At 42.1% G+C, this 18,146-nt stretch overlaps 1 protein-coding gene across 1 annotated transcript; it reads right to left on the reverse strand.

Moving 5' to 3' along the window:
* Window positions 1–346: 346 nt before the first annotated feature.
* adm2b (adrenomedullin 2b) lies at window positions 347–10,089 on the reverse strand. Its single transcript, XM_042109476.1, has 3 exons — window positions 10,004–10,089; window positions 9,744–9,885; window positions 347–1,458 (listed from the first exon to the last, which is right to left on the reverse strand). The coding sequence occupies exons 2-3, from the start codon at window positions 9,827–9,829 to the stop codon at window positions 1,041–1,043; spliced, it is 504 nt and encodes a 167-aa protein (XP_041965410.1). The 5' UTR covers window positions 9,830–9,885; window positions 10,004–10,089; the 3' UTR covers window positions 347–1,040.
* Between the last annotated feature and the right edge of the window lie 8,057 nt (window positions 10,090–18,146).

The following is an 18,146-nucleotide window of genomic DNA, read 5'->3' on the forward strand; positions in this document are numbered from 1 at the left end:
TTGTAACCATAATGATCACAATGCCCTTCACGCAACTAATGAGGGTGTCCTGTCACACTCTACCCTCACCACTTTCTCTCTCTCTCTCTGTGTGTGTGTGTGTGTGTGTGTGTGTGTGTGTGTGTGTGTGTGTGTGTGTGTGTGTGTGTGTGTGTGTGTTTGTGAAACAGCGAGGGAGAGTTATTGGCTGACTGGACATTTATTAACTGATACACTCCTCTTCCCACACTTACACTACAAAGATTGAACTGTCGACTACACACACCTCACACAGACACGCACACACACAGACACACACACACACACCAATGGAGAATATGCTTTTTATGTATAGACTTTATTTAAATGTGACACCTAATTTATTCTTACATGTTATATATGATTACAGGTCTGGAGTATGTACATACAGTATATTTAATTTACATTTAAATAACATGACATTGCCTCAGGTTTTAGATTAAACAAGTACATTTGCTTAAAGTGCTTTGACATGTTTTATGAATGATCTGACCTCTTTGTGTACAAGTAGCATGTGTGAAGATATGTGTGTGTGTGTGTGTGTGTGTGTGTGTGTGTGAGAGAGAGAGAGAGAGAGAGAGAGAGAGCTACAGCAAGAGAAAGAGAAAGAGAGAGACGTGTAAGACCTTACTGATCTGTGAACAGTGGTTGTGTGCTTCTCTAGGAGTGAGTTTAAGTAACTTGTGTCTGTTGTGGTGTTTGTCTGTTACAGAAAGGTGAAGCCTGAGAGAGATAAGCAGAAAGTGGCAACAGGAATTAGGCATTAGTGGCCATTTATGTGCAGTCACATGCATACATGTGAAAACACGCCCACATACATACACACGCGCGCACGCACACACACACACACACACACACACACACACACACACACACACACACACACACACACACACACAGTAGACATATATACTCACACACAGTAGACATACAGTATGTATATACAAATATAATATGATCTTCCCCTACTACAGACAGATGCGCTAACAGTTTATGGTTTGTGGATTAGTTGCCGTGGCGCCTCATCCGTAACTATGGGGACTCCGCGGGTTGATGGGGGAGGTCTCTTCCCTCCCTGTCTGGCCAATCAGCTGGTACAGACGGTGGCTGAGGTTCTGCACCTGACACGTGCCCAGAACACACCCCACACGCATCAGGTTGCCATGCCGATGACTCCGCGACCTCACAATGACGTGGCGCCGCACCCGTGACCCTCTGTGCCTGGTTTCCATCAGGTCCTCTCCATCTGTGGGTACACTATTTTGGACAGGCACTTCTCTGGGCCCTCTCAGTGGGGGTCCTTTCTTCAGGAGGACCCTCCAGACGCTGTGTCGCTCTCTTAAGCCGTTACCGAGGGCAACAGGAGGCCTGACCACTGTTTCCAAGGCGATGGCGCCCCCCTTCTCATCTGACTTCCTTAACTTTGTGGGAAAATTCAACCTGAGGAACACAAAGAGCATGAGGGTGAAGGCTCACACACACACACACACACACACACACACACATACATTTCATACACAAACTTCATTATATATCTTACGTAAACATGCTGAACAGCATATCCATGTACCCCATACACACACAAAATTAAGCACAGAATCATAATACCTTAGATACACACATTTACAAACATCATATTGTGTGTACCCAGTTGTGTACAGTGTAGATTGAGTGTTGAGGTTGAATGTAATTAGTGTGATAGATATTTAGGCCACTTCACTAAAGCCTTAAACTAACAGACTCCTGATTTAACACCCACCAACACACATGCTCACGCTGATAGATTAGCAAGACTGTGGTAATTCTGATTAATGAAACAGATTAAACAAAACTTTAGCAAAGGCAGCAGACACATGGGAACACTGTGTACTTCAACACCTTCAATCTTCTCTAACCGGCACGCACACACACACACATACACAGGGAGTGGATGAAGGTTCCATAGGATGAGGGTATTAGTAACCTGTCACACAACTCACTCTCACTCACTCGTCTTTTCTCTCTTCTCGTTGCTACCACCTTCCTTATTTCTAATTAAACTTAACACACACACGCACACACACACACTCACACACACACACACACGCACGCACGCACACACACACACTCACACACACACACACAGACACATGAGTGTCGCACTCAGAAACTTGTCCACGCCCTAATTCATGGCACATTATCTTCCTTTACACTTCATCTTTATCAGCATTGTGGCATCTAGATAACAGTCTTTATATAGTTATACAAAGAATACAATTCTCCTTTGGTGGTTCAGATGTATATAGTCAAATGGTTATTTGGCATTGTTGTTGAGCGTGTGTGTGTGTGTGTGTGTGTGTGTGTGTGTGTGTGTGTGTGAGAGAGAGAGAGAGAGGTGGCATTATGCAAATGATGTTGTGTAAGTGTGCTTGTTTGTGTGTGTTCTGTGTAAGTGTATGTGTTTGTGTGTGTTATGTCTAAGTGTGTGTGTGTGTGTGTGTGTGTGTGTGTGTGTGTGTGTGTGTTGAGCGGCTGGCGCTGCATTAAGGGGCATTAGGTGTTAGTGTCTGAGAGGGCTTGGTGGCGTTTGAGACACATAAGGCTAATCTACCAGAGTGTTTGTCTTTGGTATTATACCACCATGCTGGCGCTCACACACACACACGCACACACACACGCACACACGCACACACACATACTGCACTGCCACTCATGCATCTAGCTATAAGTACCACACTTCGGCTCACGCGCCCACAGACCGCCACTCATACACCAAGCTGCCCGGTCAACACCACTCATACACCACAAGCTGCCCGGTCAACGCCACTCATACACCAAGCTGCCCGGTCAACACCACTCATACACCACAAGCTGCCCGGTCAACGCCACTCATACACCAAGCTGCCCGGTCAACGCCACTCATACACCAAGCTGCCCGGTCAACGCCATTCATACACCAAGCTGCCTGGTCAACGCCACTCATACACCACAAGCTGCCTGGTCACCGCCACTCATACACCAAGCTGCCCGGTCAACGCCATTCATACACCAAGCTGCCCGGTCAACGCCACTCATACACCACAAGCTGCCTGGTCACCGCCACTCATGTGTATGTGTGTGTGTGTGTACAACCCCAAAACAGAAAAAGTTGGGACATTGTGTAAAATGTGAATAAAAACAGAATGTAATAATCTGCAAATCTCTTAAACTCATATTTAGTGCCCGGTCACCGCCACTCATGCACCAAGCTGCCTGGTCAACGCCACTCATACACCACAAGCTGCCCGGTCAACGCCACTCATACACCACAAGCTGCCCGGTCAACCTTTATTTGGACAGTCCATCCACAGACCATCCTCAGATGAGTCTGTTAAGTCTCTGTGGGTGGACTATCCACGTTGTGTTAGCAGCTGTCCAGCTACAGAACAACCATCATATCAGCGGGGAACTGACCACTGTAATGTTTGTCCACTCCTACTCTACCCAGATCCTTCTTTCTGATGCTGACTTGAGAACACTTAAGTATGTGCTCTGATTGTCATACCGATGTGCCTGGCTCTTTGGCGTTGCAGCCAAGCTGCAGGTTGGCTCACCCTCCTTAACTTGTCACAGAATAAGAATATGTCAATAACTCAATTTTGATAAAAATGTCAGATAGAACCTTAACTTTCTATGGGGACGATTATACAGATGCAATGCAATGCAAAAAATCAAACCTGATCCAAAAACCTATTTGATGGAGGAAAGTTTGTGTGCAAACGTGATTGATACAATGTGAGGATGTATTTATTTTTCAATCGTCAGACACAAAAAAAATCGTAAATTTACACGAAAAATAGAGTCTAAGTGTGCCTCTGCCTAATGTATAAAATGATGAAGAGAATCTCTGGCATGGAAATGGAGCCCTGGTTGGGTTGGTAGTGCCAAACCCTGATGGCACCCCTCCTTTTCTGCTCCTGCCCAAGGTGCTAAGAGGGGCAAAGGGCATGGAGAGCTTACAGTAAGATCACTGTGTGTGCACTGTGTGGCCCTGGCATTGGTCTTACCTCACCTCCAAAGCGGTCAGAGGACATGGTGGGGGGTGGGCTTTGCTCTCAGGGGCAGGGGCAGGGGCAGTATGGGTGACTACACACCACTCTAAACTATTAATGAAGCGTCACAGAAGTCCAATAAATTAAAACTGAAGGGATGATGAATGAGGTGTATCAATCAGAACAAAGAAACTCAGGTGGTCAGCCATTTAGAATGGAATACCTCAGAATAGATTCATGATGAAAGTGACAATTTGGAATCTGTCCCTCCATTTACGAAATCCTAAAGAACAACACTAAACAAAAAACATCTCTTTAAAGAACAGAGGCTTAATGGTTGTGTGTGTGTGTGTGTGTGTGTGTGTGTGTGTGTGTGTGTGTGTGTGTGTGTGTGTGTGTGTGTGTGTGTGTAAAATGGTTATGGGGCACAGTAAGGAGTTTACTCTGTAAGCCTCCGGAATGGAAAGGATAAGAAGCTGCTCCACTTAACCTGAAACCCTTCAACACACACGCGCACATATACAGTATAATAAACAGTCTGGGATTAATAAGGTATTTAAATTATGTCTAAACTCAGATAACACTCCACGTACACACATGCACACATACACAAACACAAACACACACACACACACACAGAGTTCAGGAACATTTAAGGTTAAGATAGCTTCTTGCACATGCAAAGATGATTCTTGCACCTTGTGCATGACCTAATCTGACTCCATCTATGGGAATCCAGCAAGTCAGCTTAAAGTTCATGAAGGGACAAAATAGCCAACCCTGAGGAGTACTCATTATGAAACACAAACCCTGCATTTCTCAGGGAATATCACAGAGACCAGAGCAGGAAGCCTGGACTAATTAAGGGCCTGACAATCACATAGCAGCACATTAGAGCAAAATGAAAGCGGTGGCCTCCCAAATGAAAGGCCTTAAATACAAATGAAGGGGTGTTGTAGAGCTGCATAAAATCATAATGTCTCCATGTTTCCTACTGATGGTTTGTGCAAACTGTCTGACCTCCTATTATAGAAACAATTCATCGCTGCAAATATAACAACCACTGTTTATTGAATACAGTCACTGGGAAGTATCACTTTTCCTGCCTTCATGCATGGTCATGTTGTTGTCTATTCTTTTTTCATTCAGATGGCCTGCCATAGTGTCATCCTACCATTGCTCAATCAGATGGTTTGCATTATTTTCATCTAATACGTCTTTTGCCATATTGTCACCTATTCAGCCAAGGGTTAGCTGCCACTCTCACGCTGGCTAGAGTTGGTGCACGCTGTGTCTTCATGCCAGACTACTCTCCTGGCAAAGCCAGCAGAGGGGGAAGTTCATTCATTTTAAAGGATGGGGGTGTTTTTCCCCATCTGTGGCCAGACCAGACGTTCTCCAGCCAGTCCACCATCGCCACTCCAAAGGTCACACAGCTGTTTACTGCCAGCCTGCTGTGTGTAAAACGTGTATGTGGTCATGTGTCACATGCGACCCCCTTAAAATACTCAGCAAAACACGAGGATATATGCCAACACCTGGCTCCACTGTGTGTGTGTGTGTGTGTGTGTGTGTGTGTGTGTGTGTGTGTGTGTATGTCTGTGTGTCTGTAGATTTGGCTATGTAATAAAAGCCTGTCAGTGCCTCTCTTGGACCACCTGGAGATCATGGTAGAACACCACACACACACACACACACTTACACACCTACACACACAATCAGCTTTGGTGAAAAAGGCAACTGGCTTTCATCCTTCTCTGAAAACAATCAAATGTAGGCCACCAGTGAAGAGAAAAAGAGAAAGGCTGAGAATGTCCTTCTTGTGTGTGTGTGTGTGTGTGTGTGTGTGTGTGTGTGTGTGTGTGTGTGTGTGTGTGTGTGTGTGTCGAGCTGAGTGGAGTCCTAACTGATGTTAATGTAATAGAGTCCTAAGATCAGACTCCAAGAACTAAACCAGTTAAAAGGCTCAGTCCATCCGCCTGACTCAAGAAGGCATCATTTGAGTTCATCTGTGTGTGTGTGTGTGTGTGTGTGTCTGCGTTACAGACAGAGGTAAAGGAACATACGTATTCTTTCTTTCCTTCATTCTGAGAAACCTTTGTTTCTCAAAAACCTGCTAAGCACTAAAACTTGATGCGCCTGTGCATCATGTGTCCATTTCCAGATAACCTTAACAGAAGAATCCCCATTCATCAGAGGAATGGAATTAAGCTGCTGCTGATAGTCATGGAGAATTGTAAGACTATAAGGCTCTGTTAGTCTAAAGTATCCCTGTTCTTTGCCGTACTTCAGCCAGGAGGTCAAGGTGAACTGGAGAAACTGAAGGTGAACTGAGATGTATGTCCACCTTCACTCACAGTAAGTGCCTTCAGTCTGTGATATCACTCGGCCATCACAAAACTGATCTTTCTTTATCCCTCCGACTCCCTCTCAGAACCCTTGCTGTTGCCAGTTAAATCCTAATGCTTTCAAAGGCAAAGTCCCAAAACTATTAAACCACTCTGGCGTGGAACAGAGACCACGGCTTGCTGCAGTCACTCTCCATTCTCTGCAGAGATTTAAATCATTTTGACACGTAACCATTCAGTGTTTTGAATTTAAGGATAAGTGAACAAATATTTGCCACAGGTCACGTAGACTGACTAGTGTTTGCATTGCCTCCCCACCACATATCCTGATGTGAATTTTAGTATTTGTCTGGCAAATAACTGGGCTGATTTGAATGCACAGGTTTTAGTGTTTACACCTTTGTGTGTGTCTCTATGCCTCACATACCACTCAACAATGCCCATTCAAATGAACATGCTCTTGTTAGCACGATGGCACGCATTGTGGCATTATTTCTATTGAATTCTTATGGTATGCCAGTTATTTTCCAGAGCACAGATACAGTAATGAGAAGCATGAACAAAATGTAGGCCTACCAGAAAACTGCAACTTCGAGAGAGCATATTTTTTCTGACCACACAAATAGACCATGAATAGATGGAAACTCAGTGTTACTGTGACCCATCTCTATTTAGAAAAGCTGTCAAACCAAGTACTCTATAACTGTAGTATGATGAACTTTGTATGAAACATAATAAATGTGTTCAGTGAGGAAGCTCTTAAATAAGTTAGAGCAGCAGAAAAGTACTGAATTCCTGTTTAGGGATCTGGACAGTTTAATTTACTTGTAGTCTTTGGGATGACAATTACGGCAATGGAAATCCACTTGGTGAGAATGTGAGAAAGCTAAAGGCCTGCCTCGTCATTGCTTCACGGTCAGTTTTCTTGATGACCGTGAATTGCGTAACAATGGTATCTAGATGACTTCATAGCATCTGATGTCATGGTTTCAGAACCTGCCATATATAAAGAGCTATAACTGATGTTATGACAAGAACACTCTCACAGGCTTTGTGTCTAATCATTGTCCAGAAACATTATTGAATTAGCCTATTGAATAAGCAATTATAATCTACAGCATTTAAATTCCAGGAATCAGTCTTTTAAGTCTCCCCTGTCTAATAACTGTTTTTACAAGACCTATCACTTGTGAAATAAGCAATAAACGCCATTGCAAAGTATTTCTCATTTAGATGGGCTGTGCAGGGGCGTACCTATGTTCTCCGGGTCCTATGTTCCCTGCTTTGTATGGGACCAGGGAACATACCCTAACCCCGAGCAGGGAACATAGGACCCTAACCCCGAGCGGGGTACATAGGACCCAGGGAATGTAGGGATGACTCCGGCTGTGTGCGCTAGTTCACGTTTCAAAATAACAAATCAGGACAGCCCATCATTACAGATGTAACGCAATCCTGACTGATTTTGGGGGGTGGAGTTGGGGGGTGAAAAATAGTTTTCCTGAGGACGCATCTACACATGTACCTAACGTGTAGCTATCTACATTAGCATAGAATTGATGGCCATTCGATAGCTTTGACAAACCAAGTTCTCAAGCAGGCAGTTGTTTAGTGTATACAGTCACAGAAAGATGAAGGAGATTGTAAATACATACAAGCCGTTTCAAGGCCATGGGGGACATGGTGAAAAAAGGTGAGAAAATGTGTATCCCTTTGAGATGGAGTTTTTAGGGGTTAATCAATGGCTGGAGTGCATCTTTTAATGCCCGCTTCCAAATGAGAACATCTTAGCGGCGTGCATTTGGCCATAGTAGGCCGACTCTGGTTTAGTGGCAATAAAGACCTTGTCTTTTGATTTCCTCACAATATAGCAAGGTTTTATTCTGTTTATAGCACTAACATGTAACCTGTATGAGCACCATACAGACACTGCTGCTGGTGCTAAAGTAAGGGAGCGCAGAGTTGAGTGCAGGGGAAGATTGTAGCTCTGTACGTGCATGTGCATGTGCGTGTGTGTGCATGTGTGTGTGTGTGCATGTGTGTGTATTCGTGCATGCATGTGTGTATGTGCATGTGTGTGTTTTCAGAAGGAGCGCAAATTACGTTTTCAAAGAGCAGTTCCCAGGTTACCGCACAGCATGGAGTCCACACACACGCACACACACACACACACACAGACAGACACACACACACAATTGCACACACACTTGTGAAGATGTTTCTCTAGAGAACTCTGGTCACGTGGTGGTCTGTCCTTTTGACTTGCCCTGGGCAGCAGCACACTCTCCAGTCCAGTATGAGTTTGTAGAGGGCTAAACGAGGTGACCCTCAACACAATCTGTATTACAGCTTGCCCTCAGCTCAAGGTGTCAGATGTAAGAGTATGCAAATTAATATGTAAATATTAGTCAAACATCTGCTCAGATTACCTTTGAACTGCTATCAAATAGTAACATTGACAAGTTTACAATACACTGATATACGTGTACGTCTCTATGTGTGTGCACCTGTGAATGTGTGTGTGTGTGTGTGTGTGTGTGTGTGTGTGTGTGTGTGTGTGTGTGTGTGTGTGTGTGTGTAAAGCTGTGATGTTACTAAAAGTAATCTGACACTGTGACTATACTCTCGCCTGTAGAGAGATACCAGTGCGTCAGGGACGGGTCAGGGGGAAGAACTGAGTGTTCTGGCGGTGGGAGAGAGCCACTTATGCAACTCATGACTGGAGGGAGGCCGTTAGGAGCAGACTCAACACCTGCCGCTGCGGCGGCACAGTGGATGGAGATAGAGATGGAGATGGATTAGCATCTGTCTCTACCGGAGGAGAGGAAGCACTATGTCTGACTGATGCACAAGCAGATGCATGTCATGGTCAAGTGTGTGCTATCCACTTTCTCTCTCTCTCTCTCTCTCCCACACTCATTCACACTCTCTCTCTCACAGACACACACTCTCTCTCTCTCTCTCTCTCCCACACTCATTCACACACTCTCTCTCTCACACACTCTCTCTCTCTCTCTCTCTCTCTCACACACACACACACACACACACACACATACAGAGTGGTCCAGAGGTCCCACCTCTATCCTCAAATTCCCTCTTAGTGTGTTACCCAATATCTGCAATCCTCTGCGACTGCCCCATTTAGCACTGTGTGTGTGTATGTGTGTGTGTAAGAGAGAGAGAGAGAGAGAGAGAAAGAGAAAGAGAGAAAGAGAAAGAAAGAGTGAATGAGTGTGGGAGACACAGTAGCAATAGTAGACACGCAGTTATAAACAGTTGCCACATAACTTTGTCAGATGTTCATTAAAACCAGTCCTGCAATATAAATAGTAATTGCAATGTGTTGGTTATGCAGGTGTGTCCTCACCTGTTGCGTACCGCTGCGGTGACCGGCGGGGTGACGGCATGAAGAAAGAGGCAACAGCATAAACACACTGGTAAAATCGCAAGCATCACGGGGCACAGCACGCAAAATTCCCGGTAAAGATACACTCTGCTTCACTCGCGTTCTGTTGGACATAAAGGACAGGAAAGAGTCGCGTGACCAGCTTGTCTTCCATGCGCGGAAACGGTCTATTTTCTAGTTAACAAGTTACGTTTTTAAAGTTAAGTTTCGAAAACACCTACAGTCGTCAGGGGAGTTGTTAAGTGAACACAAGCCTTAACTCCTGGTGATTAGATTCTCTTGAGTCTCAGAAACCCTCTCGTGCGCCTCGCGCCCCCTATTCCGTTTAATAACCTACCTCATGGGCGGGACTGGGTGATTCGGTGATGCTGCTGATTCACTGCACGATAAGAGACTAGATCAGATGAACGGATGTTTAACGTATACATGGATGCTTATTTACATCCAAAACCCGAATAGAAATGATTAATAGAAATGATCAGAATGAGGGTAGCCTAAATCAGCTGTGAACCATAGAGTAGCCTAATGGACAAGATGCCTAAAGGAAAAGTGCGTGTGTGTGCGCGCGTGTGTGTGTGATGTAGTCAAGACCACCTAAACCCAGACCAAGTCATTAAGACTAAAGGGTATCAAGACCAAGACAAAATCAAAGCCAAGGCAGTATGAGACCAAGTCAAGACCAAGACAAGAAACATGTTTGAGTCTAGGCACCATATCAGCTAATGTCTATAATTTCAGCCAGGCCACCCTAAGATTAAAAGCTCCCCTAAAAAGTAATATGCGTCCAAATTCACATCCAATCTCTGTTGAATTGCTCACGGAGTAGGCCTACTTATCTCACATACATCAGATGTCACGTGGAAGAGAGGAACCAGTGCTTTCTAATGATATGCGGCTATAGGTGCGGTTATTAATAGGTGCGAAAATTAACGTTGGACATACATGACATTTTAGCATATTTCCATTCTGCACACAGCGCATCTCCACCCATTACTCTCGGCAGTATTTCTTAACTCGTGGCAAACTATATATTAGAATAAACAGCAGAACTTACCGGACACGAAGATACGCATTCTTCTGCTTTGAAATTGCAGCATATTTCTATATGGTATCCAACTTTGGGCTGGAATTCTAATGTAATAGCACCCCAAAATAATGAACTTGGTTTCCATATCAAAGAATCAAAGGTTGATCATGGCATGCACAGATCAACTGTGCTTTTGAATATATTTCTACATATGGTTCAGGTGACACGAATGCAACAATCACGAGACAAGTATTTTTCCTTGACATAAAGGCTGACTTAAGATATATGCAAGTATTATCACATCATTCTTGCTGTCTTGAAAACGATATAGCCTAGCATAATAGATAGCCCTTACAATGACCAAATAGATTAATAGTAAAAAACACTGAAAATAGCCTAGGCCTCAAATGACTAATATCTGACTTATCTGGTTAAAACGTGTCATAGCTTAGTCTAGGGTGCAGTTGTTTTGGTTTCAATACTGATTGATGATTGTTTGGTGAATGTTTGATTATTGAATGATCACATACGTTAACAGTAGTTTGTAGCTAGTACTGTAGTAAAGTAGGCTACCCTAGTTCAACAAGAGCACTGATCAAATGCGATAGGAGAGGAAGGGCGGAGAGAGAAGGCCGTGCGTAATTTCTCAATCTATACATCTGCTTTTAGAATTTCATGGTATTCTGCAATTTACACATCCAGTAAACGGCGGCTCAAGAGGGGATTGTTGTGGAAGTCAAGACAGTGTTCTGTAATCAGGTTACCCTTCTGAGATCTTACTGAGATCATATCACCATTGCACTCCCTTTCTCTGTCAGATATGTGCGACGGAGTATTAGGGCCATACATGAAGAAAAAATATATTTTTGCCATGACAAAATTAAACTCTTAAACAAGAGTAGACTCATGTCGACATTAAACTCAAAATTTCAAGAATAAAGTTGACTTTAATCTCGACATTTCGTCTTTATTCTCGATATTCAAAAATACATTTCACATTGCACATATCTTAAATAACTCTTTGTCTGCTTATTGTACTGTAGGTAATTGGCATTTATTGCATACTCCAGAATCATCTCACACGGACACATCACATCTCACAGATTTGCGATTATGCTGTCATGACTGGAATGAATGAAAAATAACTTGAAACAAGTCTACTACATTTGAGACCGAGACAAGACTGAGTCAAAATAAAGTTGATTCCAAGACAAGACCAATACTGTATAAGGGGTCTCGAGACTGGTCACGAATACTACAACACTGGTGTGTGTGTGTGTGTGTGTGTGTGTGTGTGTGTGTGTGTGTGTGTGTGTGTGTGTGTGTGTGTGTTTGTGTTTGTGAGTGAAAGTGGGAGAGAGGGAGAGGGAGATAGAGAGAGATTAGTATCAGTCAGGAGCCATTCATTAGAAGCATGATCCACTCATCAAACGTGGGCATTTCTCTGTGTGTGTGTGTGTGTGTGTAGTCTAAGAAAGTTAGCCTGAAAAGGGATCAAATGCGCATTTGGTATAATTGGCCATTGGCCAAACCATCATTGTATGTAGATTAAGAATTCCATGTGCTTACAATGGCAATTCTTAACAGGAAAACAATTACAGAGCTTTCAATAGCAAAATGAATATTAGGCGAAAAATCAAAAGTTCATTTTAGTTAATCAAGATTTTAGTTAATATCTCCCATACTTACTCACAATAAGTCCTTGACTAACTGATTAAGCACTCAAGGAGTTGGGGTCAAAGGTCAAGGTTGCAAAGGGGTCACACTCTCAAAGAAATGCTGTGTTTGTGCAATATCTCCCAAGCAGATTGATGGGATAGTTATTCAATAAAGCTTAGATAAACTGATCAGGTAGCCTACTCAGGTCTTTCCAGGTCATATAGGATATGGCAGATGGAGGAATACCAATCCATGCTTTGCGTCAAGTTCGATTTTGTTTCTGAATATTTGAAGAATTATATTGCAATTAGTTCACCTATACAATACAGGACTATGTACAGGTAACAAAATATGGAAGAAGGTGGCCTTTACTGATTAACAGTACTAGGTCTGATGAGGATCCCTCAACCTCCTTGGATAGAAACATTGAATTTCAAGAGTGACCCCATGTTGTGACCTTGACTTTTGACCCCCTCAACACCTAATCAGTTCATCAGGGCCTTATAGTACATAAGTATGGCAAGTTTTGATGGTCCTTCTGGGGATATTGGAAAATATCACAATGTGTTAACATATGATTTGGCCTATATATTATTGTGGTTAATTGAGATTTGTGATTTTTTTGTGAAGGGTTGGAGTTGTAGGCACTTGATATTCTTAATCTACATGAAAAGACAGGGAGTCACGTGACATCTCAACTGCGATGCAGGTGTAAAAGACAGGTCCAGTGATACCAAATCCCATCGCTATATTTACTTCCACCTTCAGCCCAATTTGCTCCCTCCTGTCTGTTGCTGTCTAATTCCCGGAAGTCCACGGAATTTTCCCTCTGCCACAGACTGTTGGTCTGTTTACTTGTCTGTCTGACTTACTGTCTGCCTCTCTCTTCTCTCTCTATCTCTCTCTCATTCTCTCTCTCTCTCTCTCTCTCTCTCTCTCACACACACAGAAACACATAGACACAGAGGGGGGGGGGGGGGGGGGGGGGGGGTATCTTTATACTAGTTCCAATTCCCCCTGAATGACTTTCATTGACTGCATTCATTGATGACCTTATCTGATGCATGGTGTTAAGTTGCAACCTCTCTCTCAAATTCAAATAATAAAAAATTCTTTATTGGCATGACAAGGTCACTCATATTTCCAAAGCAGCTATTATAAGTGAGCAAACACGTATACATACAGTGTCAATAGTAAATATATAAAACATATTCATAGTAAAAAATACAGATAGTGTATTTGTGTGTGTGTGTGTGTGTGTGTGTGTGTGTGTGTGTGTGTGTGTGTGTGTGTTTGTGTGTGTGTGTGTTTGTTTGTTTTTTCTCTGTCTGTCTGTCTGCATGTTTATGACTCTGACCCTTAGGCTATGTCATATACAATTTCAGCTCAACGGGGCTTCATTCATCTTGTTTTGCATCATAACAATGAACACTGTCTGGGGGTGCCAAGGTCTGCACCTTCCAGAGCGAGCCCATAAACAGTAGCAAGGAGTTTGTCACCTCTAACCCTTTTACTAATTGTGCATTTGTGTACTGTATAATAGTATACTTCTACTGTAGATTTGTGATGCTTCAAACGTGTGGATGTGGTTTCCGATAAAACTACTGCATGTACTTTTGCAGTTGAAAATAAAAGTATTTGGAGAAAAACAAAACAACAATTTCCTCCACCCATGCATCTACTGAACTGATCAGTGGACTGACCCCTACTGCCACCTATAGGGGGAGTAAAGTAGCACAGACTGGGTTTCCCCCCACTTTTCCTCACTTCACTACATCTTTCTCAATGAGTATCTCATTCAATTAGAGTAAAAAATATATTCACCATTTCATGGCGAGAAGGCTTTGAAAACTTTGTGTAGAAACACCAAAAATCTCTTAGTGAGGAGATATCCCTCTGAAGGGTCATAGAGGTAAGTATGTACATAAATACATACATACATACATACATACATACATACAAATAAAGAAAAATAAAAAAAAACACTCAAAGAAATACTATATAATAATTTACCACTTCTGAGGTACATTGTTTTGAACAACTACTTTTTGGTATCACTGTGGACTTCATTTTGATGATACGTGGTTGTCTGAAGGACAGAGGAACACACCTGCCATACCCTCTACTGTCCTGGCAGTTATGGTGTTTTGCTCAGTGCCACCTGGGCAGCTATGGTGTTTGCAGGTTTTGCTCAGTGCCACTGCCACCTGGGCAGCTATGGTGTTCAGTGCCACCTGGGCAGCTATGGCTTGTAAGGTTTTTGTATGATGTGCAGGTGGTTAGCTCAGTTTTCACACTAGTAACTCTAATAATACGGTACTGCAAACTATAAACTCTAATAATACAGTTTTTCTCATTTGCTTTGACGCATTTCTCAGATCAGAATTGAAATTCTCTAGATCAGAATTGTTCAAACATATCTTATCACTTGTGCACAATAGTTTCTTCCCATCTTGAACAAACAGCAATGCTTTAGTACATCCATACAACCGATTTTGTGCAAATGTCTGCTGTTTTTTTTAAAAAACATTTATTGGACTCCAATCAAGTTGAAGAAGCATCTCAAGGACCATTAATAAGTAGCATGCACCAGAGCTCAATTGCAAGTGTCATCAAAGGGTCTGAATACTTTCAGTAATTTTGAAATATTCTTTATTTGTTATAAATTTACAAAACTCTCCAAACACCTGCTTTTTTGTGGAGTGTGTTGGGGTATTGTGTGCAAATAAGATTGATGAGGGAAAAAATAATTAAATCCATTTTAAGATGAGTCTGAAACAAAACAAAATGTGGAAAACTTGAAAGAATCTGAAAACATTCCAGTTGCACTGTATTTCAGCACTTGTGTCATTACATGCAAATGTGTTGAACTAGCTGTCATAACTAGTTGTCATAGTCTGTCTAGCAAATAAATATATGTGACCTGACAGACAGGAACGTCAGGATGTATAGAAAGATGTAAAATGGTGCACAGCTCTGACCAAGAGGCGTTTTATTATATTGGTAATTTTTCATTTGCACAATGCTGTGAAAACATTTGTTTTTTTATACTGTCCCAATGTCTGTCAACACAAAAAACTCAAAACTATCCACTGTCTTGCAATCAACCCCCTTCACACACAATAATGTGTAACTTTGTAGTTTAGAAATAGAAAATAGTGCTGCCTTGCGCATTGTTACTTACTAAAATACTTTCTGGCCCCTATTTTCCGACCTAGCACATGGCGTGGTTATTTTCCCAGCGCAAAGTTTATTTCTTTTTGCGCTGGACATTTCATAACTAAACCACACCCAATATGGACTGGACAAACCCTGAAATTTGTTTAAACTATTCACCAGTGACCATGCGTTTTAGACTGTCATGATAGGGCCCACAGAGTTACAGTACAAGACAAAACCATTTGACTACCTTGACGTGGCATCAGGACTTGTCATTTTGATTGCTGATAACAGTTTCATTGGTATAAATATTTGCTTTTGAGGCATAAACAAAGCATTTTGAGCAAAATACGTGTCTTTTCAGGTAAGTCACTATGCGGCAGAGGTGGGACCAAGTCACTGTTTGGCAAGTCACAAGTAAGTCCCAAGTCTTAGCAGTCAAGTCCAAGTCAAGTCCCAAGTAAATACAGAGAAGGGCAAGTCGAGTCCAAGTCCAAGTCACATCAAAGCCAAGTCGAGTCCAAGTCCAAGTCCCAATCTTTTTCAAGTCCTGAACAAGTCATCAGGTACTCTTCACTTAATAATGCCATTATTAGACTATCGATCATAATTTTAGCACTTCCATCTAATCCACAGTATTTTTTTTATAAATACAGATTAAAATATGTTCAATGTTTCTGTCTTGTAATCTTTTACGACATGTGCATACCTGTGTAATATACACATGTGCATACCTGAGTAATCTCTACAAAATGGATAGCTACATGACACTCAGCACAGCTGCAAATATATATAATGTTTTTCCAAATTGCTGAGCCCACTGTAAGGATGAGTAATAATTTGACTGATGGTATTTCACTGTGCTAGGCCACAGATTTGCCAGCAAACAATTTATTAGGCTGTCTGCCAGTGGTGACTCATAAGGGAAGCCAAGGTCAACACTTTTATATTATTTAAAAGATAATAATGACAGTAATTTTGTTTTAAAGTATTAATTTCTTAAGAAATACTAGACATTTGATGCTGTTTATCTAATTTGTAAATGGTGCACGGTCACTTTACGCCCATTGTGTGCCACTGTCCACACGTTCTCATAATGATCTTTTTTTACCAGCTCCGTTCAAATATAGCCTATGGCTAGTCCACAAACTTGTTTGTGCCACATGTATAGCACAATTTTAACAAAGATAAGCATGATATTAAGTTGGCACAAACAGCTTTCATTCCTTTGGAAAGAGAAGCATGTATGACATGATGCTTGCTTGACATTTTCTGTTTGCAATTAAAAGTGAATTATGAGCCTGGTAGCCAGTAGCCACGTGGAATGCGTTTCAATCGGCATATCATGTGCTTCATGTAAATAAATTATTGAATACTTCAAGACTCACCAGTTCCATTACACAAGGCAAAGACAACTCTTCATAATATTCTTGTCCACTTTCCAAATCACAGTGAGTGCAGCTATGTCATAGTGACCTAGATCTCATAGTTTATAACAGTATAGTAGGCTAGTGAGAAACGGATAAATTCACAATCTCCTCTAATCTCGTATTTTTTTGCCTCCACGATTTCTTTTTATATGTTTCTTATATTTAAAAGAAGATATCAATCATCATCAACAATGACAAGCCAGCTGGAACCTACTCGTTTTCTCTCCCTCTTGTGCGTGCTTAGGTGTGTTCTCAATTAAATGCAGTAGCTTAGCATAAGTTTAAGTTGGATCTTAATGGAGAGGACTCGAAAAGTATCATCTTTATGTAACATGCTGTTGGTGCTTTTTGACAAACGTTCTCTAACAAGAGTGCAAATCAGTTTGCAGTAAAGCTACTAGTGATTGGCTAAATGTTGGTCCTTCCTCTGTCTCTTGGTGCCCTACACACAGTGCGTAACGCGTGTGGGGGTAGTGGCAGTAGGCTACTGAACTGTGCTCTGGCCGCTTGTCTCCGCTATTTTTTATTTTTTTTTAGTCGCGGGAAAGCGTCTCTGGGTTGACTGGTACACGATCAGGAAATTTAGTTTTTGATTCAGTCGAGTCGCAAGTCATGCCGAATTTTATCAAGTCAAGTCTGAAGTCATTAAAATCATGACTCGAGTCTGACTCGAGTCCAAGTCATGTGACTCGAATCCACATGTCTGCTATGCGGTGCAATTTGCTCTAATTGTTTTGAGAAATGTACGGAGCCCCTAAGGGGACATGAGCAAAATAAAAATCTAAAGTTTAGTTTCATGTGCTCACGTGAAACTTTCATGTGCTCACATGAATGCACTAACTGATATGCAAATATTAATGATGATTCGAGAAATGCAGCAAAGCGACTAAGAAAAACAATAATAATGTTGCATTTAAAAGTTACCCATTGCAGGCTACTATCACCACCCAGTGGCCATTAATGTTATTGTCCCTGTGTGTGTGTGTGTGTGTGTGTGTGTGTTAGTGTTACTTACATGCACAAGCCAGACAGGGTCCTTAATGTCAAGTAACATGTAATGTCTCTGAAACAGTGTGTAGAGTAGCCCAT

The sequence above is a fragment of the Alosa sapidissima genome, chromosome 11 (genome assembly GCF_018492685.1).
Source record: "Alosa sapidissima isolate fAloSap1 chromosome 11, fAloSap1.pri, whole genome shotgun sequence".
In the NCBI taxonomy this organism is placed as follows: domain Eukaryota; kingdom Metazoa; phylum Chordata; class Actinopteri; order Clupeiformes; family Clupeidae; genus Alosa; species Alosa sapidissima.